At 32.9% G+C, this 27,816-nt stretch overlaps 2 protein-coding genes across 3 annotated transcripts; one reads left to right on the forward strand and one right to left on the reverse strand.

The window, feature by feature from the left end:
* Positions 1-200: 200 nt before the first annotated feature.
* On the reverse strand, positions 201-7,410 carry LOC133197428 (tektin-like protein 1). Of its 2 annotated transcripts, none has more exons than XM_061333453.1 (7): positions 6,869-7,410; positions 4,065-4,169; positions 3,536-3,737; positions 2,312-2,511; positions 2,047-2,142; positions 1,668-1,781; positions 201-1,496 (listed from the first exon to the last, which is right to left on the reverse strand). In XM_061333453.1, exons 1-7 carry the CDS (start codon positions 7,241-7,243, stop codon positions 1,311-1,313), a joined length of 1,278 nt encoding a protein of 425 aa, XP_061189437.1. In that variant the 5' UTR covers positions 7,244-7,410; the 3' UTR covers positions 201-1,310. The 2 variants fall into 2 exon arrangements, with proteins under 2 accessions (XP_061189437.1, XP_061189438.1); XM_061333454.1 differs by having other exon boundaries at positions 3,560-3,737; positions 6,869-7,406.
* A 367-nt stretch (positions 7,411-7,777) lies between these two features.
* LOC133197427 (proteoglycan 4-like) lies at positions 7,778-27,490 on the forward strand. Its single transcript, XM_061333452.1, has 3 exons — positions 7,778-10,582; positions 22,139-22,379; positions 24,532-27,490. Exons 1-3 carry the CDS (start codon positions 7,895-7,897, stop codon positions 24,723-24,725), a joined length of 3,123 nt encoding a protein of 1,040 aa, XP_061189436.1. The 5' UTR covers positions 7,778-7,894; the 3' UTR covers positions 24,726-27,490.
* The last annotated feature ends 326 nt before the right edge of the window (positions 27,491-27,816 follow it).

The following is a 27,816-nucleotide window of genomic DNA, read 5'->3' on the forward strand; positions in this document are numbered from 1 at the left end:
GATCGTCCACGCCTTGCACGCCTTCATTCTTTATACTTGAGAAGACTTTGCTTCAGATATCAAGATAAAGGTATAAAAAGTAAATTGTATTAATAGTAATACAAGCATTTTCAGTAATAATGAGGGAACGGCTGCAGAAAACTAGGCAGCAGTATATCATGTTTATTTCTCTTTCCACAGAAAAAAAAAACGACAAAGTATGAAATTTTATCATTTTTTTTATAGCACTCATGTAAACATTAACAATACTGTGCAGTGAGAATTATGATGTGTTCAACCTCTGCTAGATTTTAAACCTTTTCCATATTTTTATTTAAACAACAATGAACATATTTATAGAATATATGAAATGACATGGTCGTAAGCAAAGAATGGTGTTAGAAAACACAATGGCAAGTCATGCTTTTTCTGGAGTTTGTACAAGTTAATTCTGTAAAAGAATTAAATGTTAATTAATTGTATACTAGTATTTCCATCAAATGTGTAATTTCACTCAAAAAAAGAATTAAATACTTAATCATATAAGAATATAATGTGACGCAGAAAAGAAAATGCAATGCAATAAATTATGTTTAACAATTATATAAAATATATAAACAAAAAAACAAATACATGTATCACAGTGAATTTTTGATGCTAAACAAAGCAACAAAGAGCAGTAGACAGGGGTTTGTAGACAAACCATCAGAAGTTGTAGCTCTGGTACTAATGCACCAATGTTGAGCAAAATTTGCATAAAAATATATAATAATACTGTTTCAAAATACTCTGATGAGTAGCATTTCCTCAGTGAAAAATAGATTCTGTTTCAATACTACCAAATCGCTGACTTATGCAGGAATCAAACAATGTACATGCTGATTAAATCTCCTCCTAGAAATTCAAAACACGAGAAGACCACTAGCTATTAAAATGTAAACTACCAAAAATCTATCTTGAGTACATGCAAAAAAAAAAAGCTTTTATAAATAACTTGTTGCATTTATATAATACTGATTTCTACATTGTTTTATTATTGCTTCAAGCAAACATGATCACTATGTTTACATACAGATTTACCCAGATTGAAAACATATCAAACTACTAATGCACTGGCTCGATCATCAAGTGCTTGCTTTCCAAGTCACAAAAGCTATGTAGACAATATCAAAATTTTTAAAAAATTCAATTTATAGTGCACATGATCAGACATAGAAACTTAAATTTCAGTTTAAATACTGAAACATTACTGTAATTTGCATCAACAAGATTGCTGAAGACATAAAGACACAAGAGTTCATATAAAATTTCGAAATCAGATAACCCAATTGTTAGAATGCCTCTCCCAGAGTCCATCGATGGTCCGATTTTCTGCGACGGAGGCGGATGATACTGCCGTCCACGGAGGAAGCCATGGCTTTTCCTTTGATGTCGTTTCGGAGGCGGAGTTGTGAAAGTTTCAGGAGACCGATGTTGCGACTTGTGGCAGACAGAGATTGAAGCAGGCCATCTCCACTCTTAAATTGAAATCAATAAAAATATTTATACAAAATATTCTAACATTGAAATCCATAAATAATTTGTATGCAACTTCTGTCTTCCATATTTGTTTGGTGAAATCTGTAAGATAGCTAACGTTTTCATTTCAATATTTTTCCAGTTGACACTGCTACAGTTATGGCCCTTACCCTGATAATTTCCTGAGCCTCAGGCAATTGAGTTCCTGGGTGTCTCTGGAACACCTTGACCATTGGACGATCCAAACGCTCACGTGTTGCAATATCAGAATATGCAACTGGACCCTAGAATAATTAAGCAACGAAAAGAGGTATATTTTCTTTTGATAATGCATGTCAAATTTTTCATATAAGTGAAATCTTGAAGTATTTGCACACATCTCCTATTTTATCCTCTTTTTAAATTTTATGCCCTTGCAATAAACAAGTGCAAAGATTTGGTATTATGATAAAAATATTAATTTAATCAATGATCAATGTGGAGTATTTTCCCAAACCTGTCTTTGATTGTGATTGTAACAAGTATTAGTACTATATGATTTTCAATTACCATAGTGTATCCTCTAGCCTTGTCTGTGGCATCGTACCATCTCTGGGCACGATGGATACCATGACGATTCTCTCCCAGACCAACCCCAAGGTGTTGCTAGAACAAAATATGCAGAAAAATATGAATGGAGATATTTAAGATTTAGATATATTTTTCTACAATTATTCAAATTGAAAAATTAAACTAGGTTTTAGAAATTCGTTCATATTCTTTAAAATCACTGTACTTGATTCCTTTTTATCTCTTTTTACCACCAGAGACTGACCTTGAGAGTGATGGTTTCTGCCACTTTCTGTGTAAGCCCATCATTAACAGACTTGTGGGCAGCTTTCTGTAGTTTTTCAGTTCTATCTATGGCATCCTTCAACTCACGTCTGAGGTAAGCAGAGCGGGCCCGGGCCTCCTGGGCATCCACAAGGGCTTGGTCAGCCTCAGGAGTGTATGGCCCAAGGGGGTCTGGCTGACCTGAAATGTCAGAGAAAGGTTTGAACCATTATACACGTCCATAAAATGTCATAATTAACTTATTAATGGGTCATTGTTTGTTTGTTTTCTATCTTTTAGTTAATTTTAGTCATTTTGGTAAGAATTAATGAATTAAGGCAAATAGGGGTATATTCATACAGATTTTGTTTAGTATTGGCATATCTCTTTGTTAGAATTGTGTAAATATTCTAACTAGTAAATTACTGGGCTAATATCTGTGTATAGTGGTATTCAAAAATAAGAATTAATAAGATTTAAATTAATTATTAAGACTAAGTGAAATTTCATTTATTGGTATTACAAATAAAAAGTGAATACAGGTATATTATTATCATTACATGTATTATGAATCTGTCAAGAGAGAAATATTTTAGTGAGTTGGCAGTCTGTTAAATATTTAAATAAAATGTTAGAAATTATTAAAAGAAAAAAAAACATGCATCACACCACTCTGCAGAAAATCATATGCAAGATCCAGATTAAGGAGTAAAGTAGAATGTTATGGGTAGAGCAGGCATAATTTTTGTCTCACTTGAATGACTCAGTCATATAGTTGTTAATGTGATAACAGGTTGAAAATAAAATGTTCATTTCAGAGACAAGTCAAACCTTGGGATGCAAATTGAAATATGAATATTATTTCACAAACTGATGGAAATGTGCAATTTTTCACAGAATGAAGGCAGTCCATTGACCCACGATAAGAATAGGCATTTCTTTGAAAACCCCCTCCCCTTTCAATCATCAAAATACAAAAAAAAGAAAAAAAAAAAAAAAAAAAAAAACCTTTTAATGAAAAAATTAAAAATAATATTTACATTTGCAATATTGAATACAAAGTGTAAAAAGAATTAAGCATTGAATATATTTAAAAAAAAAACAAACAAACAAAAATCATTGATTAATTAATAAACAACATTTTGTCAATAAAACAATGAATCAAAAAAATGCCTGATGATACCACTGCATCCAACATCTATATTTTCACTGTAAATTGATTTACCTAGAGACATGAATCCAAGTTTACCTGACAGGTCATTTAACCTAGAGAGTCGACCATCCATGGAGGTACGACTCCTCCCTAATCCTGTGGGAGCACTCTGGCTTCCAGCACTGGCAGAGGAGAGGGAGTGATTCAGCAGGTCCATCACACGGGATCTCTCATTCAAAACATTAAATAGGCGACGTCTGGCTGCATCTAAAACCTGCAATAAACAAACACATATTTCTTATGCAAAATGTCTTAAATCCGGATCGAGTTGCAGTTTCAATTAACAATGTAGTTTGAGGTAAGCAAAATGAGGACAAAGGAAATATTAAAATACTCGTAATTTGTTGTCAATTATAAATGAAAATTTTGCTCAAAACAGAGAAATATTTGTACATTTCATTCAATGTGTGTGGTTTCTTCTTTTATTTTTTTTAACTACGGGTTAAAATCATCTGCAGTGGAAAATTGGCCGGGGGTTAAAAATGTTGATATTTTACCAGATTCATTTATAGGAAAGTAAAGCCAGTACTCTTGCACATACCTGAAGTTGCTGCTGAACAGAGCGAAGCTGGGCCTCAAGAGCTTTTTTACAGTTCAATAAATGGGCACGTTCTGCATTCAACAAATCATCAGCACCATCATGTTCCTGTAGAATCAAAGAAAATCTTGCTGAAATTGTTACATACACATTAATATATCATTACCAAGTCATGAGGAGAGTTTTCAATTTCAATGAGGAATGGTCTGCTCTTGAAAGTTCAATTTTTGAACATATATTTTGTTAGCCCCCAAGTTATATTGTAAAGGCACATTTCTAAAAAGTATTTAGCAACCTCTAAAAAATATTTTTTTTTCAAAAATAAAAATTTGTAAAAAAAAATATTTTACAACCTCTCCCATTCTGGAGATCAAGAGTTATATGCAGATTTTGGACTTTTGATTTACCGGGGTAATTAAATTACTTTTTAAATGTAACACTGATTTATAAAACATCATTTACCATTGATGAATACTGAAAATATGTGTTAAACTAAGTTTATACTCATATTTGTAGTTTTTAATCTAATCCAGAGGACCCCAGTGTACTTATTTACTTGCAGTAATTTGAATATGTTTAGATTGTTTTAAAACAAAAAAGATCTGTGTCAAAATTATAAACCTAAACCAGAGTATAAATGTCAACCATATTATTCTACCGGTACTATGAATGGGGCTTTTTAAAGTGCACTAGGGGGTCCAATTACTAATGCATGAAACATAGATATTTTGTCTATATTTATACATGTATAAAAATACAGCGCATTAAAATGATTTGATTACATTTTCTCCAGTTTTCAAAATATATACATAGTAAAGAAAGTTAAAGCATGTTTATTGTTCTTTTAGTTACAGATCTTTTAATTAAATGTGCTAGCTATATTGATTTTCTGGGCATTTAGTTTATATGTTAAGCTAAAACACAAAAATATAATACTGGAATGCCATGAAATATTTATTTATGATCCTTCGCAATATGCCAAATGAATGTTTAATGAAGCATTACGGTGGATCAATAAAGGGAAACAAACACATAGTTTTGTCTCGGTCTTTTTATGGCCTAATCAATGCCCTGCGCAAGTGCATTAGTCTGTTGCTACAATTAAGAAGGAAAAAGTAAATATGAAAAAGTTTCAAGCACTGAGGGTTATGCAATTTGATGGGAATATGTCTTTATTAGCCAACAATTAATGTTCATCTGTGCCAGAGGAAGGGAGTTTTAAGATTATAAGAAGTCTTTAATGTGAGAACTTCAAATTACATGTATATTGAGTCAATAAAAGACTTTCTCAGAGCTTCTTGTAACCCTATACACTGTTTTTTTTTCCATTTAAAATTTGAGAGTTAAAAAAAAGGTGTTTTAAAAAAAATGTCATCGTCAATGAAATGAAACTTCAATAAAATAAACTTCAAACTCAGTTAAGCAATATCTTTAATCCAATGGTATTAGATATTAACTCTGTCCTATGAATGTCAACAAATATTTTACCAAGTGGTATAGTGTTTTTATAGTCAAGGTGTATGTATGATTTAAAATCCATTTTCACAGGATTGAACAGTCTGGTCTGATTGACAACTGATTTTGCTGTTCAGTGGTGTTAATAGCTGTAACAAAAGCATTTTAATCAGATTTAAGATTTCTGATATTTACACAAACATTAATGTGCATATCTTGAATGATTTGATTGAAATTCATTTAATTTTAATCAGATTGCTTCTTTGAACAATGTATATGCAACTGATTTAAAAGATTGAAATTAAAAAATAAAAATCTCCTCAGTTTAAACTTTTCAATTTTAATGTGGGCCATATTCTAGGCTAGCATAATCTTTCACATTTCATTTAGAAAAAAAGAAGATATAGTTCATCATCAATTTAATGAAGATGAAACCAACTATTAAAATTAACTGCCATACTAGGCTGCAATGTGGTGTTGAATCAATATTGCTGTTTGTTAAATCTGTTTATAAATATGGATAAAATGACAGGTTTGAATAGGACATACTTAGAGAAAATTAAATCAATGAATAGGACACACTAAGAGAAAATTAAATCAATGACGAAACAGCTGAATAATACAAAATCACAAAACATAGATGAACAATGTACACTTTAGATTCTTCAACATTAAAAATCAATTATGTCAATAGCATAATATAAAGTTAGGTCCCAGCTACAATCCTGTCTTAATCCAATCTTTTTTTATCAGTGGAAATTGATTATGATTCTTTTTATAGAACTTTACTACATATATGTATAATCATTTGAATAAATCTGAAATACTTTATAAGGAGAACAGAGAAACAGTTCTGTAACATATTACAAGTATTGCATACATTCCATCCACAGGAAAAAAGAAATTAAATAAAATTTGCATGTACAGTTGAACATTGACATCTCGAATACCATGTGTGTGAAAGAGAGTTAGAAGTCTCAGCCATTTTTTTCTATAAGTATTTTAACCTTAATATCTCACATCCTTGGATGTCTGGAAGTTTTTCTCAACCATCTTCAAGTTAGAGATAATAGGGTTTGGCTGTATCTTCCATAATATATACATGTACTTACATCTTGATTGAGTTCATTGAATGCTAATCAGTTGATGTAACAATACAGTATCACAGACAACGGATTTGTTGTTTTATAAAATCAAAATAAACAGACTTCTCCAAAAAACAAAACATCTACTATAATTACACAGTGTATAACCAGTGTTTTACTGTATCATGCTACATACTACAGCAAAAATATGCATGGTTTTTTTTTATCAAACACATATATTTCATCCAAATTTGTGCAATATCTTACCCTCTCTCTGGCTGGTCTAGATACCCTGACTTCTTGGCTGTCTTTATTCAGAGCAATATCTTTTCTTGTGTGTTCCAATGCCTTTTCCAAAGCCTCTTTACCCCTAGTCAGGGCTTTTATTTCTTCATTTGTGTCCAGTAAACTTTCACGGAGTTTAGCAACAATAACCCTTACTTCTCTTGTATACCTGTGAATCTCATCATTACTTAGTTGTGCAACAGTGTCTCTAAGGTGTGGAAGAGGGTCCAGTGATCTACCAACATCACAACTTTTATCACTCTTCTGAACTATGGTTTGTGATAGTTTAATTCCTTTCAGAGTTGAATTTCTCCACGATTCGGGTCCAATTGTGGTGGCAGCCTTATTTCCCAACATGATTAAACTTTAAATATAAGTATCTGTCATACAAGCTGCCTTCCACGCGAAGTAATTGTGTATTCACTAGTTATTTAATTAATGCAGGCCCTGGTGATTAAACATTGGTGTCGTCTTCCCCTTGGCGTTGCTGTTGGAAACCAAACGCTACTAACTTCCGCCCAGTGCTGAACTTCCGCTGAATACCTAAGTCAGCTTTCATTGGGTAAAATTCTCTGCGAGTAAATTCTTATATTTGATTAAAGAGATTTATTTGATCATAACATAGGGCGCACAATAAATGTTTCATTATATTAGAGGTGATCACTTTTTGATAAAAAAAAAAATATATTTTATGAGTCAACCAAAAGTCATCTTGGGAGTTTCGCTTTTGTATACAGAAAATATTATTAAACTGTCTAATGTCGCAGATATGTAGGTTTATCACATTTTTTTTTACTCAGTTTATGAAGTGTGTACAACTAGTAAATTCAAGTTCAACGCAAAATCGATTTATTTTTCTTTCTTTTTTGTACAAGAAAACCTCTTCAGCTCGCACTTGCTGTTCAGTGACGTCACCCCGGCCCTGATATTTGCAGAGTGCAGAGGTGTATCCGGAAAAGAGGGATTCTACAACAACAGAACCGATGAATTACCCTGGTTTTTGTTCCCATGACACAAGTTTGTGAGATGGCTTCTGTAAGTCAATGGATGCCAAACACAGTAACTCGAAATTTTTATTTGGATCCAGACGATTTGAATGATTCAACTGACAGCCGACAACAGATCAATTCTGACATTCCACCCACGAGGAGAAGGGACATTCTTTCATTCAAACGTTCTCTTTCGGACGACAAGGACGGCCTGTCTGGTAACGAAAAACTGGGCACCAGGAAGGATCTCGCTATAAGAAGCTCTACTGATAAGTTGAACGGAAATAATTGTGACGATAATCAGGATATAAATAAAATGGGTAAAGATACATTACAAAACTCATCTCCGGATGATGGTCCCTCAGGAAATGTAATCACAAGTCACTTACGGCATGTGCATAGTAATCCCTTTTTTCTTCACTGTGGATTGTCCCATCCACACGGAAAAATCTACGATGATCAACAGAAGCGAAAAAATTCATTACAAGATGAAAGTGACTTAGAAAGTGGTGCTGAATATGGTGTTAATTCAGGATTTGTGAATAAACTTCGACAGAAATTCACATCACTTAATCAAAGGGAAGCTAGTGTCAATCGATTTCCAGCCAGAAAATTTGCAAGTGTTGAAAATTTGTTGGAAACTTCTGAAAAGATTTCATTTGAGGAAAGGACACGACCCTTTAGTTCCAACAAATCCAGAACACTTAAACAAGATTCTAACTATGTCAGGAGAAAACCTGATTTGCCAAAACCACCCAAACCTCCCAAAGGAAGGACTGAAAGGAAAGCGAGTGATTCTGTGATTGAACAAAAGCAACACAAACCTTTACATTCAGAACATGAGGCTCCAGACATTAACAAAATAGGACGGAATGACATCATTATAATTGAACACCCCAAACCCTCACCAGTCCCAAAACCAGCAAAAAAAGAAGAAACACCAACAAAAATGAATGGTAAGACAGTCAAGGCTCTGAAAGACAAAAAAGTTCCTGATGAGCTACCAAAGCCAAATACAGTATCATCTTTTCGATCCATGTTTGAGAAGAACAATACATCAGTCTCAAGGAAGCTTCTTCCAGATGCTCCAAAGGTAGTACCTCCGAAACCAAGTAAACCCAGTAAACTAAAAGTGAATCACAAGGAAGCTGTAGAGGGTTCTCCTATCTCTTCCCCCATCAACAAGTCACCAGAGGTGAAGAAAGAAAAACCAAAGGATATAGAAGCAGAAAAGACTGAAATGCTAGTAAAACCCAGTACAATAAAAGAGCGAGCCCAAGAAACACCAAGAATTTTGGATTCACCAGTTACCAGAAAAAAAACCTATCCTGAAAAGAAGTCAATTTTTGATTCGGACTTCAATATTAAATCTGAAGTTGAACCCATTGTAAGAAGTAACTTACAGAAGAGTAAGGTGGAAACAACAAAAGTAGAAGAGACCTCATCTGAGCCTAGCTGTGAAAGAGATGTAAAAACTGAAGAAAAAATATTTGTGAAATTAAAACCTGTTAACATGGTTAATGATAAAAATTTTCAGAATGAAAAAAGTAGAAGTCTAGCAAATAAAGCTGCAAAGAATAATGAATATTTCCCAGGAAGAAAAGAAATATTTGATTCCTCCATTATTCCCAAAAGTCCAAGACAAGACTCAAAGGAGAATTTGGTTAATACAGTTAATGATAAAACTGGATCACCTTCTCCAAAATCAACTCTTTCTGAGGAAATATTTCCTGGAAGGAAGCAAATATTTGAGTCTTCCCAGATTTCTCCAAGTCCCACAATTTCCAACATGTCTAAGAAAAAGCGAGCCCCCAAACCACCAGCAAGTTCTCCATCTACAGTAACTGTGAAAAGTCCTGCTCCATCAATGCCTGTGGAAAAAAGTCTCGATCCAGTGGTCAATGATGTAGTTAAAATCTCTGTAATTGATCCTCCGTCTGTAAGCACTTCTAGTGTAGTACCTGAGAAGCAGGAGTCTACAAATACTGTGTCCAGTCTCCAAACCTCATCTCCCATAACGCCGCGTACTCAACCAAAACAGATTACAGAACTCTCAGAATCCTCGCCTGCTCCCTGGCAGACTCAACAAAAAACCTCCACCAAATCAAGTAAGGTGGAAAAAGAGGAGATTAAAGAAGAAACAGAAAAAGTTAACAATTTTACTCCCATTGAAGTGTCCTCAAGTAATGACAATACCCCTACAAGGGGGTTACCATCAGTGATAGCAAATAGACTGAAAAAGAATTCGAAAAATGCTTCCAGCAGTATGGAGGAAAATGATAAAGCTGAGTCTAGTGATGATGATGATGGTCCACAAAATTTGGTAAAACCAAGTCAATTAAGAAATAAATCTTTTGTAAAAGTCTCAAATAGCCCCTCTGTGCCAAATACACCAAACTCAGTTAGTCCCAGTGAATCCCAAAACTCAAACACTAATGTGCCAGTCAGAAACATTGAAGATCTCATTCGAAAGAATCGAGACAAACCCGCTGCTCTTTTTGACTCCAGCAGCATTGTGCCGAAAGTCCAACCCAAAGTGAATGGTGTCCCACCCCTGGACCTCAGTGACCTCGTGACAGAAGAACAGAATCATCCATACCAGGAAGGTTACATCCCAACCAAGATCAAGCCCTGTAACATTGTGTTTGTAGGGGCAGGGGTCAGCCTTGATACACAGCCACTAAAGAAAAGCAGGAGTGGGCATTCGGTAAGGTTTTGTTGCATCCACTTTTAATTTTCCCAAACTTTTTATGAGAGAAAAATTTAGTTACAGCTGAAACTTAAGTGGAAGCAGCTTGTCAGCTGATGTTGATGGCTTTTATAACTCATTAGTTGGCTGGTCACAATGAGTAATATATGCATTGTGTTAGATAAAGTGTTGAATGTGACATATATTTGATTAAGTATTGGATGATATAAAGTTTATTATGTCTTGATACATAAAACTTATAAGGAAGAATGTGAAGAATTCACACTTCATATGTTCTCTAAATACAACTTGAAAAAACCCCTTGAGCTTGTCTCAACATATATTTTTAAAAGAGAGGGACCAGTATCAACCACAGGAGATAAAAGATTTATCTGTAGATGTATTAGGGGACACACACTGACTTCCTTGTTGTCATTTTTTCTAAGTTGATAAGAGGCTCATCCATGGTAACATTCAGAGAAAACATTGGATCTCTCAATATCCCACTGTAGACGGGATAGAAATATTATGTTCACTACAAGTACTTAATATTTACATTTAGTGCACAATTGATGATAATTAGATTGAGTGGTTCATAAATAAACCATATTTGTTCTAACGCACATGGTTAAGAACAGGAAAATATACAATTTTTTTTTTCTTGAGGATGGTCCAGTCTCAAAACATATTTAGCACTTAACACACATGTAGTTCATCATGTTTATGTGCTTTGAAAAGGTGAACAAATGAACACAAATCATGTTGACCTCTGACAAGAATGCATCTCCCACTGTGTTTATGCACCTTGTGTATATAGAAAAGTCTGTATTTAGCCATCAATATGCACCATTTGCTTATATAAATTTTGACCCGATATGCACAATTTTGGCACTGAATTCAGTTTTTATCAGCTTTGGGTTATCTGGTAGATAACACAGGACTACTTAAATATGACATTGTATACATATTCAAAAAATAGTAACACACCAAACACAAGTTTAAGTTTGCTGGTTCGTGTGGGGACCATGAATACCTTAATATTAATAATCCTACTTAATGAAATACCTTTTTGCATAGTCATGACATGACAACAACAAAAATTAAAATGTTTTGCTCATGTTCTTTTGGGACCTCTGGTTATAATATAATCACTTGCATGGTAGTGGGCCTTAATGATTTCTAAATTCCTAAACATTTATGAATACATATGTATATGGACACACAAAACTGGAAATGGAGAATGTCATTTGTACATAATTTTTAGTTCATTTGAAAATGAAGACGCAGAAGTCAGTAGTGTTTTATTACAAAGTTGATAAACTAGCATTTCAAAGGGTCAGTGATCTTAGATGCTAAAACTCTATATTCAGTATTTTTAATCTATCTTATCAACTGAAAGGCATTGAAATGCAAAGTTTTGTGAACAAGATCACTTGCACAAACATGCTTCTAAACAAGTTCATTTTGTGTGTAATTATGAAAGTCAATGAATCGTATTTTCGTTAATTCTTTTCTTACTTTAAAGTTTAAAAAGATTTAACTTAAACCCACATTTTATGATTTATTTAGCTTCTAGTTGTGAACCATTGTTAGTTAAAAGTTACAAGTTCAGCTGTTAACGGATGTGGTGAGGTACACAGATGAAGGCAAATTAGGGGACGCCCTTGAAGTCTAAAAGGCTTTTAAGTGCACAATGACATGAAACATATTACGTCTGTAACTTGATGTAATCCAGGTAATTTGTTAGGCTGGTCTTTAAGCCAGGTACTTACAGTGGACAGAGTTAGTACATCTGTTAACCTATGAAATGGACAATGTCCTACTGATCCAAATTAGCTTGAATGACATTTGTAAAAGTGTTCATATAATTTTAAGATTCAGGTTTCATTTATAGAATTGAAGATTCACTTCTTATGAGATTGCTTTTAATGTAATCATTCGGTGATTGCTGTTGCTTTCTGTGCACAAGGATTAATGCATCATTTCTCAAGTGGAAAGTCAACCCAGTTTCCACAATCAATATTATACATGTATACTGTATAGTCAGTGTTAGTCATGATATTGTAGAAAATTTAGAATTCACTAGAGAAATGGTTCCATAAGCTGCAAGTGAGTGATCTCTTTACACTAATTTGGTGGCTATTAATTATGTTGATGACTCAATTAACATAATGAATGGCAAGGTTTTACTTTGAACATGTTTTATGACATATAAATTCAAGTGGAAGGAAGTAAAAAAAAAAAGAATGAAGATTTACCATTATAAAGAACATTTTGATGGCATTTTACAAAAGGAATGAAACACCAATACTTTTATATTGTCAATTAATAGTAACACATAATCCCATATATGTGTACAGTGTTTCTATGATATATGTACTGATTTTCATGTAACAGACCTGAGTCTTTGGCAGTTAGATAATTCATTGTCTCTATTGTCCATGTTGACCAATTATTTCTTTATTACTCTAAGCAGACTGTTGGTTATACAAGGGTTTTATATTTGCACCTAAAAGGTTTTATAGATAAAGTACACATAATAATGTATTAGAGGACATGTAACACCATGTTTTATGCCTGAAATTATGTCCTTATGAGTGTTATAAACAAGTAATAAGAGGTTGGCTAAATTCAATCATATTGGCCAGACAGAGGACAGAGTATTGAGAAACCATCGTGTTCTTTCGGTTTACACTTGTATCATAGAATTGTGACATATTCTGACAATCACATGGGCCAAAACTACAAATGAAGTCATGATTACATGGTGTACTGGTATAACATTGTCTTCTACAGTATAGATTTGATGCTTTGAATAAAGCATAAACCCTTGGTTTGTATGGATCTGCCTCAGAGTGTTGTGTGCAGAAGCACTGAACAGAGAAGATCTGGGTCTGCCTCACGATAGATTGCAGGGATCAAAATTTTATTGAATTCGAAAATGTCTTGTGTCAATGTAAAGTGAAGATAACATTATACATCATGTACATTAGAAACTCTCTTCAGTCAGAGGTGTATTGTTTGTCCATAGCTTAGATTCCTTTAATATTTGCACTATTTAGTATGCTATAGTGGACCTGGGGTTATAAGGTCATCCTTCTTCATAATGACTGGTATGTGGTTTGGCTGAGACTGGGATATAAATTCTTTTAATCTACTCAAGAACATAATCTTCGATTTTTTACACGTACATGTGCCACTAACTTTTTTATTTGCATGGGAAATTCGTATTGTCATATTTTCTTTCATCTTGGGAAATGAGCATCTTATATATGGAGATGTACTGTCATTTTAATGTTAAAATAATTGTTTTGATGAAGTTGTATAAGGTGTCCACACCTATGAATGTTGACACAAATGAAAGAAATGCACTCTGGGTAATGCTTTTATCGCCAAGGCTAACATTTCGGAGTTTCACCTGTACACGGTTATCTGAGTTTTCGGTTTTTACCTACAGTGTCAGTGAATGTGGCCATTGAAGGATTATCCACTCGCCAATAGCGGCCAAACATCTCCCTAATTGATAAGTTGTAGATCTTAAAGATTTAAAGTTGTTTTTCTGAAAATACCACCTTTCCTCATTTGCATCTCCCTCCATTTTCTGCTCACTAAGAACTACATTTATGAGTATAATTTTGTACTAAAGAGTATATAAGGCAAATATAAACTTTCACATTAAGTGGTGAAAAAAGCACAGATATTAACATGGAAGGCATTGTATAACAACTGAATTCTAGTTGTCAAAATTAGAATAAGATCATGATTGTGAGCTGTGTCCTTTATGCTGGAATCAATTCAGTGACTCATCTTTTTGTATACACTACGCCTTTTTGTCAGGAAAAGAGAACAAGTATTGTCAGAGACAGAAAATGGACAGATTGAGGCAAATTAAATTTGATCCCATAATGCTTTTCAGAATTATAAAATTATTTAACCAATAGTTCTTAAATCTTTAAAAGTCCTTGAAACATTGAAGTTTCATAATCTTTTTAAATTCTTCACATTTTATACCAAAAAAAAAATTGAAAAGGTCTATGAAGTACAGATAAAACAGTAATGTAATTGGTGAGATAAAAAGAGTATTATACTGGGTTCTTTCGTGTGACAATATTTGTAGATTAAGATGTGGCACTTACGCTTAACGGTTTGTCACCTTCCAAATGAAGACATATTGCCACTGGCTATACCAGTGACAGCCAATATGCGAAGCAGGTTCATTGGTCAGGGGTAATGGCTATAGTGGTAAAAAGAAAAGAAAAAACTGGCATAGAAAAAAATAATTTGTTTATACCAATCATTTAAAGTATCAGTTATTTAATGGAAGAATCTTGCCACAACATAAAATTAAATATCACATAATGTTGTTTGTCATGTTAAAAAAAGAGGACATTCAGTTTGTCTAGACAAGAAAGATGTTTTAACTTTATTAATAGATTTAGCAGGAAAAATAAATAGAGGAAGAAGATGTGTACCATATGGCCTATAAATATATTGCAAACAACAAATTAATTATATTGTAGGTCTTGTGAACTTATGGTTATCATGTAGATGTCATCAACAGGGTGCTCTTTAAATGAGATGTGATGTTTACAATTTCAATAAACAGAATGAATAGATCTGAATCCAATTTCAACTCAAATTCAAATAGAAAGTTAAACTTGGGTATAGCTGGGTGATATTAAAAATTCACATGTTAAACTTTTACAGATAAAAATATTCACCTGGGTTTTTTGATCCCGACGTATGTCGCCTGATTAGTCATTTTATGTTTTTATTTTTAAACATGTTCAACAAGGGATTGGGTATAATGACATATGTAAACAAAGACTAAATTCAAAGAATTGTCAAATTAAATAGCCAGTGTGTTTTGCAGTACATGTTACGTTGTTTACCACTATTGCAGGCTATTCAGGATATTTTCAGGGAGAAAAAGAGAGGTTCAAGGTTAACTTCCTGTCCTATTTCTGTATGTCATAAAAAGATTGGGAGATGTGTATATGATGATTTTTGTTATTACAAATATTATGATAAACATAGCAGTCAAACCTCATTATCTCAAACTTGATGTGACCAAGAAAAAAACTAAGATATCGGAATCCGATATCAAGGGTAAAAAAAAAAGAAAAGGTCTGGGGACTTCCAACTCACTCTGACATATTCATGGTCATCCTCTCAACTTCAGGGGTCCTGTGTCAAGTCCTTGCAGTGGGACCCCTGACAAACTTCATTTGGTTTTCTTCAGGCTTGCTTCTCTCATTGAGAATCACAATCAAATTGAAGTAGACAGATAATGTAAACAGAATGGAATCAGTTGACACCACAAATGCATTTGTAAGGCATTGTTTATCACCAAAAGGCTTAATGTGATTAGTTGAGAGATAAGAAAAATAATCAAAATTTGTATGTTTCCCAAAAGACATTGCTGCAGTTAGTCCGTAAAATATCAAATGAAGTTTATCAGGGTCCCACAGCAACGAGTTGACTCAGGACCCCTGACGTTGTGAGGAGATTTCAATATTCAAGATACTAAAGTTCAAATGTAAATTATATAACCACCACTTTAACTCCCTATCCACTTAATAAATTAATATGTAGAATGTTTTAAGGTAAATCAAGGATCAAGCACACTGATTTAAGTTTTAGTAGAAATATCAAACAAATTATGCAGGGTAACTGATAAAAGCCCAACATTTCAAATGGGTTCAATTTTATTTAGTTCCCTTTGTCTCTATATACTGAACAGTTCTTATCAGTGTTGGATCCACCTGATAACTTTAATATTAGAATTTTCCATTTCCCATTGCACATATTTTTTTTTTAGTGACATTGCTATTCAACGAGGTAGTTCTATGAATTTCAATAATACCGTTAGTATTCAGAGTCAAATTTGCTTTTTCAACTCATTTTGGAGACACTTTTTAAATGTAAAATAAAAACATCAAAATACAGTCAAACCTTGTTATCTCAAAGTTGATGGGTCTGAGAAAAAACCTAGAGATATCTGAGGATTTGAGATATAGAAGTTACACATACAATAAATAAAGAAAAAGCAGTTGGGACTTCCAAAATTCACTTCAACATATCAATGATGTTCAAGATATCATTGTTCGAGATTCCAAAGTTTAATTTTATTGACATAAAATGAACTGGATATTTTAATGTTCAACTGGTCCTTGTACAAAGTGGGCATACGGTGGCTCTGTTTATTTTCTGTTGTGTCCAAACACAGTACAAAGATAAGGGAATCATCACTCACTTCATTCCTAAGTTATGTTATTTAGTATCTTTTGAAACAAATTTACTGTTTGAAGTGAAAGTTGCTAAATTTTTAAAGGTATTATATTTTAAGGCTGATTTTTAAAAGAAAGAATGAAAATATTCATGGTCATTCATTGAGTGTTAGAAATGACTGATTTTGCTTGATTTGATGGTTGACTGAAAAATTTGTGAACAAGAATAGAAAAAAGAAACTGCTACTAAAAATTGTCTGCCAGGTATCTTTATGATTTAGTAAACATATAGAGAGGTGAGATAAACTATGAAAGAAATGATAAAAAAAAAAGTTAGTTTTCCAACTGATAGGATAGATAAACATCAAAGGAGAAGAGCTGTATTGGGACCAATGAGGCAGACCAAATAAAGATTGTGGATAAAAAAACTTAACCTTTAAATACTTACTGCATTGTTTACTTAGTTACTCTAACTCCTGTGGTTAATATTTAATCTCAATTTCCTTGTTTTAGTTTTATGTCCCTGTTCATCATGAATTATTTTGGTTTTGCTCGGATCTCTTGGCTTTGAATTGCCAATCTATAGGTCACGAGGCAGTTGCTGCAAATTTGTGAAACTCTAAACCCATTTTAGTTCATATGCAAAAATTGTACTTAATTACGTAATGGAATATGTATAAGTTTTGTAGATATGAAAGAATTTTCAAAAAAACACTGCATAAGATTCAGATTTTACTTTGTTTGAAGTTTACCTATAGCCCTTTGAAGTGTCGTTTCCTTAGCTTTCTTTTAGCAAATAAGGACTGTTTTGCAGATTAAACCCAATATTAAGTCACCATATATAGTTTGTTACACCTCTAGACTTGTGTGAAAAATATCTATGGCATCGTCTGGTTGCTACCCCCAAGTCATTTCAATAGGTGTCACTGGCTCTGGGACTATTACTGAGAGATGAGGTAAAGGTAGCAATTTAGACAAAGTCTGCCATGTAACTCTACATAAACAAAGCTATTCTGATGATAGGCACTGACATAATATGCAAACTAAACTTAATCGGCTATCAGTCCTGAATTCCTAGGTAAACAGATCCAGAAAATTAACTCAGGAAGTTTACTTTTTCTTGGGCTTTTTTTTAATTTTGCGGCCTTCCCACATTTGCGTAGAGTGCTTGCAGTGAGAACTGGAGACACCTCAAGATAATGACAGAACATTTACAATTTGCTTACTGGGACGGTGAACTCCATTTCTATGTGTGATAATGCCACCGGCAGATGACAATCACTCCGTTCTTTCACTGTCTCTGTGTGTAGACTGACAATTAATGACGCTTTTCTGTACCTGGATTTAATTAATTTACATTAAGGAGTCATTAAATATAGATATTTATTGTGCAATAAAGTTTCGGAAGTAAACATATATTGCGTGTTCAGACAATTTATGACGGTGACCAAAGCATACTATGTTTGAAACTGTGATGAAAATTTCATCATGAAGGAAAGATTGTGAAGAAGTTAAATTTGATGACAGAGACAATTGTCCATTCAATCAATGAATTCATTTTCCATAATGTCTTCAATTAATATTGAGTATGATGAACACTACAGACGAGGGTGTACTTTGATATGGGACTCCAAGAGAATTTTGTCAGGGGGACAGAAGAATGGAAGCAAAAGAAAAGTGTATCTTATTGATGGGAATTTTTTACAAAAAAGCCGAGTATTATCTAAAATTAAGTATTTCGAATCCAAAGACAATGGAAAGAAGATTTGTAAAAACACAAGAAAGGTAAAAGTGGAGATTTCTTTGACTATACTGGAATGTGTCAGCTTTGTTTACAGAAGTGTTTGTTTTGGGAATATCTATTGAATTAATCTCTGATGTTATTATTTTTCTTTGTGCAGGGTTAATTTATTTGTATATATTTCTTAATATTCAACTGAATGCGTTTTTGACAATATTCATTGTAAGTTAATGTGTAAACCTTGAATAAGACCTTTAGGCCATTAGTAGAGTTCAACAATACTTGTATTTTTTTTTTTTTCAAATCATGAGTTGCTAGATGAGATCTTGTAGGCAATTTTGTTGTCAGCTCTGGACAGCGATAATTTGGATATTTAACATTGCCCTCAGACAGTAAAGATCCCAATTTGTTTATTCACACAGTCACCTTGAGGAGAAAATTATTAATTGTGTGTTTTTTCTTTTATTCCTTCACTAGAATATTTTCTTTTTAAAAATTTCCTAGGCTTTAGTGTTCTTTCAAGAGGGCAAGTGACATAACATGTAAACAGTTCATTTATATCCATTACAGATTTTGGGAAAATGCCCTTAAAAAGATCGATTTGTGTATCCGAACTTCATGCTAGATTTGTTTAAACTAAAGTTTTGCTCGAGACAGCCTTTTCCGTTTGTAATTAAACAATATGTCAGTTAAACGATTAGTGTAATTTCCTTTTCTATTAAATTATCTGGGAGGGTAGAAACACAATCTCTGTTGTAGTGCATTGTCATAAACATCATACAGGACTATTTTAAGACAGGATTATATAGAAGCATATATGTGTTGCAATATATAGCTATGGTAATACATGTATATAAATCATGAGGGGTTGTGAATTTGTGTACATTGCAAGTCACGGAGATATCTGAAGAGGTTTTTTCCTGGAACTTGGCTAGGATTTTTTTCTTATCAGTATTGAGTACCAATAAATTTTTTTTTTAAATCGGTTTTAAAAAAAGAAGGAAGAAGAATGATAAAAAAAAAAAGAGACGATCACATGCAGAAAAAAAATGATGACAGTTCATATTAATCGATAAGAAAGCCAATCACCTTCCATTCTATTTTTGTTTTGGAAGTGTAAGAAGAAAAAGGGGGCTTTGAGTAATTAGTGTAAAGTGTAATTCTGACAGATTATGAATATATCTATCAGTGCATTGTAACCACAGTGACAGGAAACAAAAGATGGATGGCACCATGAGACGACTGTGACAATGTATTTTCCGTACAGTTCTTTGTTTGCATGGTTGTGGGTTTTGCACCACATTTACTTTGATAAGACACAAATTATAATAGCAAGAGAAACTCGTGTTTGACAGGGTTTTTTTTCCCCTTTAGATTATACAAAGTGAAAAAAAATAAGTTAAGTGGCTGAAATATATTTTTAGTCATTAAGAATTTGGATTCATTTATTTGGAAGTTACATGTTTGGTTTTGAAAGTTAAATTCAATAGAACCATTCTGAATGCACCTTATCTGAAAACTTTCATAGATTTATTGTTGAATTTAAAAAAAAAAAAAACCCCACTCTATGCCTATTTATAGAGAATTATACTTCCTCATATATGAAAAGTTATAAGAATTTAAACAGGTGGAACTTTCCTAATATTGCATATTTTTAGAACCTTTTTTTTTGGGGGGGGGGGGGGGGGTATATGATGCTCTTCTGCAATTCCTCCCCGTGTTTTGTGTAGCAAGTAAAATTTTTTACCAATTTCAGACTAAGACTTGTACACTCTGGGAAAAAAAATATCTAAAAAGTGTTGAAGTCTGTTTCACCAAATTACTAGTGTTGTGTATCACACTCTTTAAGGATATATATTATGTCTTCGGTCTATTGACCAAGAGAAATGCACAGTATTGTGAAATTACCAATCTTGGTGTACCCAGCCTTGGGATAGCTTGAAAGTATCGTATTAATACACAGCAAGTCGGTATTGACGGTGCTTTATAGTTTTATTTGTGGTAAATGAATGCAATGTTCGTGCTGCACCCATCTCAAAGTCTACGATTTTCATATGTCTTTTGATGGTTTCCCTGACAGTCTGTCTGTTTAGTGTTATTTTTTTTATGTCCAGGTCATATTTTTCATACTGTGAAGCTTGGGACCATCAAACTTTGTCAGTTGCTCTATCTTAGGGGAAAGGTGTGTCCAAACCCAGAAGTAGTGATAATAACCTCATTTTACAATCGTCAGATTATGTCTGGATCATTTCTTGCACACTATGAGGTGTAGGTCCCTCATACCCTGTCAGTTGATGCATCTTGGAGGAAAGGTGTGTCGCAACCCAAAAGCAGGTCACATTGACTTTATTTTGGAACATAATATATACATTTGATTTATCAAAGTGGGTGAATTCAAAATGAAATAAATTCAAAGAAGAGAGAGGTATCTCTTTACCGGGTAACTCAACTATGTCTGGGGAATTTAAAACAGAGCAAAATTGTTTTCAGTGTGATACAGAGAAAACAACCCCGCACATAGAAGTCAAATCATATCTGCTTCATAACTTGCACAGTGTGATGATTCTTGATGCATCTTGGTATTTTGAAATCCCAAATGAGGTTGTGGGGACCTCATTTTAGAATGGACTGTCCATGGTCAAATTTTTCTCAGCTCATAACCTGCACACTGCAAGGCTTTAAAACCATCAAACCCTATCAATTGATGCATCTTTTTGGAGATTTTTTTTTCAGCATCCAAAAGGACACTGTAACTGTATTTCGAATTTCTGTAGCTTATAGTCAAATCATGCCTGGGTCATATCTTTCACACTGTTAAATTTAAGGACCATGAAACCTTATCAGTTGATGCATCATTGGAAGGAAAGTTTTTTTTTTTACCAAAAAGTAGGTCATTTGACCTTCTTTTGGCCTTATATGGCTATGTGTACATCATGGAGAACTTCAAACACGATATAGGAAGTTTGAAAATGAGAGGATAACAGATTTTAAGCTTGTAGGTGGGAGTATATAGCATGTACCCTTGTGGTGCACGTCATTAAAAACTCAAGAATAATCATATTCTATAATGTAGATTTGAATTCATTGAGGAAATGAGTGTGTCCTATACTGTATGCAGTGTCATAATTGGTACCTTCAATAATTTTTGGAAATTAATAATTTTTCAATAGTAGAGAGAAATTTATCACCATCGTAGTAATTAGTGCTATACAGAACAGGGAAAACAAATAACTCATGTCTAATCACACTTGATCATTTGATTGACTGGTGTACAAATTTCCTTGTACATGTAATTATAATTTTAATGGAAAAAGTGCATTGGTTTTTTTTATTGGTTTGTGGGGTGAATATTTGTGTGTTTTGCCTATATGTCTTCTTCAAATGGTAAAACAAAGCTACAGAAGGTTGTAAACCATTTTCATTTTTCATTGAAGAAAGTTGTACATGGATTAAATTTACTTTGCAATGGAACTTAAGTTACATGCAATACCTCTGTGTAATTCAATGTATAAATGTTTAGCTGTGTTCATAAGTAAGTTTTAGGTTTTGAATGTTTATTGTAATGATGAACAGACATGTGAAAGTCTTCATGTTCTTTTTCAGCTCCGTATTCAGTTCGACGACAAGGCACTCTCCACCCATGAGTATCAGTCGGAGAACTCCGCTTTGGCACAGTATTTGGAGGAAAATCCACACGAAAAAGAAGAGGTAGTGAAGGAACAAGTGGAAATTGAGCAGGCAACACTTAGTCTTGATGTGGATAACACAGAATCCAGTGATGATGTGGAATCACCACGAGAGTCATCCGCCATGAAATCCAACACTGCCATTGGGACGGGTTCAGGTGAGTTGGAAGTTATCGTGTCAGAAATGTGTGACCTTCCTTACATTGTACGGAGAATGTTTATTTCTAGAAAACGTGGTCATTTATGTGATAAAGGGATAATAGGGAAAAAAAAAGTCTTGTCTCCGATAAAGATTTTATTTAAATGATAAAAATGGTTTACAATCATCTGTGCCCAACCTAAACAGGAAATGTTTAAACATTTGATACAGCATTCTGGTGAGATAATGGGTTTATTGACCACGGATGGACAGTCACAGAATTTCATATAGTTGCCATCTGACGATATCAAACAAATTAAGGAATTCTTATTTGTGTTACTGTATATCTTAATCTATATAATTGATAGTGTTTGTATCATATTAATTACAAACATTGACCCCTGATAAATGTAACAATTCCCTATAGTCATGACCTTGATTTTTTTCACCCTGGGTTTCAACATATAAGTTACTTTGGCCATATAAGTCCTTCAGTCTTCAGAATTTCTTTGTTTAGCTGGAATACTACGTCAGGTTTTAATTTAAAACTTCTGAAGATACTTTAAACTCATTTGAATGGTATTTTTTTCTGACTTTTGTGTCTCGAAAAGAAAACCTTAAGGGTAATCAGACTTAAAACACCACCATTTTAAACTGAACTTTAAACAAAGGTCGCAGTTTCATTTGTGGAACAGACATATTATTGATGAGTCACCTGTGTGTTTGTATGTAGGTGTAAATTAAGCAATACCTTAACGTTTCAGATGTTGTGTCACTTAAGACAAAGACCCATTATATTACTTTAATTAATTCCTTTCATTGAGGCAGAATTTGTTTTTTTAACATGACATAATCATGTAGGAACAAAGGCATATTAAGTATACTTCAAATGAAAATTGTTTCTACCTTTACCTGGTATTATTTGATCTATTTACCAAAATGAAAGTCCAATTTTTAAGTTGCTATAATGTTTTTTTAAGTTGCGCAATTTTATTTTATTTTTTTAAGCTCCCTGAAATGCATTGAGAGATTTATTTTCCCACTGTTTAAACAAAAATATATCTTTGAAGATAACCTGAGTTTAAAGAGCATGCAATGTCTCATGCACTTCAATGGCAAAAGTTCACAAAATATCTGGTTGAATTTTCACTGTATAAACTATGCATCATCTACTTTAAAAGAGATAACAGAATTTGAATTTTACATGAATTTAAATCACCCCATAGCAAGTTATATTACTTGCTCCTTTAACTTATTAAGATGAATTCATCTTTCTTTCCATATTATGTGCGCTTATCTGATAAAAATAAAGTCATTTTGTTTGAATTTCTTTTTTTTATGCATGTGCCATGTTCCTGGTTAAAGTTATCTGTAAACATGCACAATCTATTCTTTGTATTGTCACAATGTATTGACGTGCTGGACATTTTGGGAATGTTCATGCTTCACAGAGATAAGGAATCATTACACCTGCTTATTGTAATCAGATTAAACACAGACTTGTTACTTTGTATTTGATAATATTACATTTTGTGCAGACTAAAATTTAACCAATTTCCCAGACAATGAGTCTAAAATTCCTGGTATGGGACTAGATATAGAAATCAGGGCTAAAAAATAAGAGTGACTGGTGTGAGAAATGTTGAGTGTTGACTACGTATTTTACCAAAGAAAAATGAGTAAAATTTGCTTATTTAGCAAAATTAATTCAATGTTAATTTTTTTCCTCTTCCTTTTTGTAATTAGTGCACTTGATTAAAAGAATTAGAGGAAATGAACTTTAAAAAGTCATCTCTTTATTGCCACAGCTTTTCCTTTGTTTTGGAAATATGCAAAATTGTCAAGAGAAATGCCATTGGACTTTTTTTTCACTTCCTTTACACTGTACGCAGTTTCATTTTCCTTGCAGTTTTGATTTTGTTTTAAAATAAAGACTACATGAACATGATGAAAAGTATTTTAATTGATTGAAAAATAAATGGATTAAAAGTCACAAATTATTATTTTTATTAATTTAAAATGCAAGAATTACTGTGGGCAAATAATTGTGAACCAATATTCTTTCCAGGATTAAAATAAACTTTGTTTTCTGTTGTATAACAGTATAGGGTTTAATATGCTGTTTAAAAGTTGCGTTGTCCAAAAATAATTTACATCCTTTCATTTTACAGGAGAGCTCAGTAATTATAAGTCAAAGATCCAGTTGGATGAATTTCAGTTTGGAATGTCCATGGAGGAACCAGAACCTGTTCCCACACCAGCTCCGGATCAAGAGGTTAATGCGGAAGAAGGGGACCTATGCCCTGCAGAGGATGAGAGCTCCATAAACTTTACTGCAACTGGAACTTCTGACATAATGTTCTAACTGGAACCTCCAACATGATGTTCTAACTGTTCATTACTGGGGGCACTTAACCTCTACAGCTTTCTCATGGCCTCTTGATTTATTTGAAATCTGGTGGAGATAATTTTTTTCTCTATTCAGCCTCTGCTCTTCAAGAGGGAAACTGGATCAGTAGAAAATCTTTGCTAGTGTTCAGGGGAGAGTTGGACCAGAACTTGTGGATGTGTGCATGTGCACATAATGTGCTAGTTTGCAAATGCATTAATGTGCTTATTTCATAACAGTTCATACACTGTACATCGGTCTGAAATGTAGTATTTATTGACAATATTTACATCATTTAGTGCTTTTTGTCAGACTTTTTAATTTGATGTGTGTGTGACTCTTTGTCAGTTTAGTTGGTACATGTAGCCATATTGATTACAGGACAGTCTGTAAATTAGGGATTGATAAATACCCAGAAAATTGGAGACTTTTAACAAAAAAAAATCTTTAGGAAGCCTTGTAACAGATGGTGATAATTAGGTGTTTGTTGGGTTGCATTTGTTAGAAACATGTATCCGGGGATGCCATTCAGAGCCAAAGAAAAGAAAAATCATTGTAATCTCATTAGAAGGTTACCCCTTTTTCCTGTTGGGTTAACACAAACTGTGTACTTCAAACGAGAGTTTCCATGTTAATTTGGAAATACAGAGCAGGTCTCTACCGACGTAAATGCTAGTTTGCTTTTGCTCAAATTAGCTAAGCATGTAAACCAAAAAAATGTGTATATGAGAGCTGCTTTTTATAATCACATTCCAAAGCTTCTGTCCTTAGAATGTTTGGTGAAAAAATAATTTTGTACTTTCTTAACTTTCATCAGCTTTGCATTCCAATTTTTTTTTTTGTTTGTTTGAATTGTTATATGTGTAATATATCTTATTCTATAAATCTTTGTTGTTCATGCTCAATATATATGTTATCATTTTGATTAATTTGTTGATTTTTACTAAAAAGAAAAATTTCAGAGAAGAATTTTTACATCTAGAGCTTTTAAATAAAATAATGCAATATATCAATGCGTTTGTAATATTCATGATCAAGATATGTGTGATTAATGTTTATCGAGGGTTTCCTTATATGTACATTGTATTAATTGTCTTTTTTTATAGTTTGACAAATTGCATTCATGTAGTGTTTTGTGATATTTCAATATTGATCTGGTGTAATAATTGTTTGCGTCACATTGATCAGAGATTTATATAAGTTTGATCGAATGTTTTGTTGAAATGAAAGAGGAAGAAAACAATGTGCATGAAATTTATTTCTGAACACGATTTATTTACTTTATTGTCAGATATGCAGGATACTTTATACAGATTTGAAATGGGCAAATAGTAAATATTTGATAAACAGTTGAAATTCTCTTAGTAAAGACCAAGTCACTTAGGATTTAAAAAATCGATTTTTTAATAACTGTTTGCTGTACAGGTAACATTAAAAAAATTTTGCATGTCTAGAGATGATCTTTGTCTTAGGTCTCAAACTGTGTGCTTTATTGGATCAACAAAGGTTTTTTTTTTTTTTAATAACAAATGCATTTTTTTATCTTTATAGACTAACATGAATTTCTAAGCCAAGCTTTCATTATTATGTATTAGTAAATACACGATTCAACTGCATTCCATTTATTGACATACAAGAAGTAATACTGTTTATTTTGCATTGCCATGACTTAATAGTGCATTCCTAACAACAAAAATTGCTTATTTATTGTACACTGTAGATTAGCATTTACATTATTTTGTTTCAATGTTGATTGACATGTAGTGCATTTATAAAACATGCATGAGGAAACAGTTTATTTAGTTGACATTTTATGCAGGTATAGTTTGATTATGTCTGGTTTGCATATTCATCAAATTGGATTGCATACTTAAAACATATTTATTAATAATTAAGCATTGTATAAACATAAATTTTATATTAGTACCCATATAAATTGATATAAAAGATATTCAGACTCCAGATATCTATTTCAATCTCCGTAAACTGTAAACTATAATCATGATGACAGATTTATGTGTATCATCAGAAAAAAAATTGTGCTCTGATTAAATCGGCAATGTTGCAACATGTACGAACAAATGTACTACCTATATGTTCAGATGGGCATGTTATGTCATGCATTCAGAAGTGTTGATGAATTGTTCTTTTTTTCCGTGAGTAGGAAGAAATCCATTGTCTTACTATCCATTTTCCTGTCTCTTTTGTTAAATGAATTCTCTCATACAAGGTCATGTGCCTTGTGTCGTCTCTTAAGAATTGGAGTTAGGTCCCTTGGTAGTAAACCACTGCTTTGTTGTGATTGTCTCTCTAAACTTCATTTTGTTTTTACTCATGCGAGCTTCAGATACTCGAGAATATATTGTCTCATTTGTTTGCTATTTGTAGTGAGCTCTTACTTCTAACAGAAATACATTCTATGCAAAATTTTAGAAGGTAGGAAGTACTTAATGTAGTTAGAGTATGACAGGAAATTTTGTCTTGTTCAGTATGTGGAGCACATACAATGTGGAAGTGTGACTCACTTAACTGGATTTCATGTTGTCTCTTATTGGGATTGTAGCAGGGATGTAGCAAAACACATGTCATGTAGATTTCACCGAAATCTTTTGGGATTTTTTTCTCTTTCATTTTTTTCCTCTGTGATTTTACCAAATTTTTGTTATTTCACATTAAAGCTTGCATATGTTTTATCATTTTGTGTATCATATATTTTTTCAATAAAGTCATATATATGCACAGATATGGTTTATTGTATTTAATAATTTTATGAGAGAACATTGACAAAAAGGTTTTTGTAAACATACAGTTTGGGTATAAAGTATCAACGTGTTTGCGACAGGAAGAAAACTAAAAGGAGGGGGCTACTAGACTATTCTCAAAGTAACTATGATGATTTTAAAGGTGAAGTTTATGTTTAAACATAACTAAAGATGGTTCTTCCTCATTGAATTATGGCCATTTAAAAGCTAAATCAAGTCAGTGGCTTGATACTGTTTGTCCATCCACCTGTCTTCATCAATTTTGCATTCAGCTCTGTTGTCCAATGGTGTGTTGTTTTTTCTTT

This window comes from Saccostrea echinata, unplaced genomic scaffold (assembly GCF_033153115.1).
Source record: "Saccostrea echinata isolate AGI-Se365-2 ecotype Australia unplaced genomic scaffold, CSIRO_AGI_Sech_v1 ptg000030l, whole genome shotgun sequence".
Taxonomy (NCBI): Eukaryota; Metazoa; Mollusca; class Bivalvia; order Ostreida; family Ostreidae; genus Saccostrea; species Saccostrea echinata.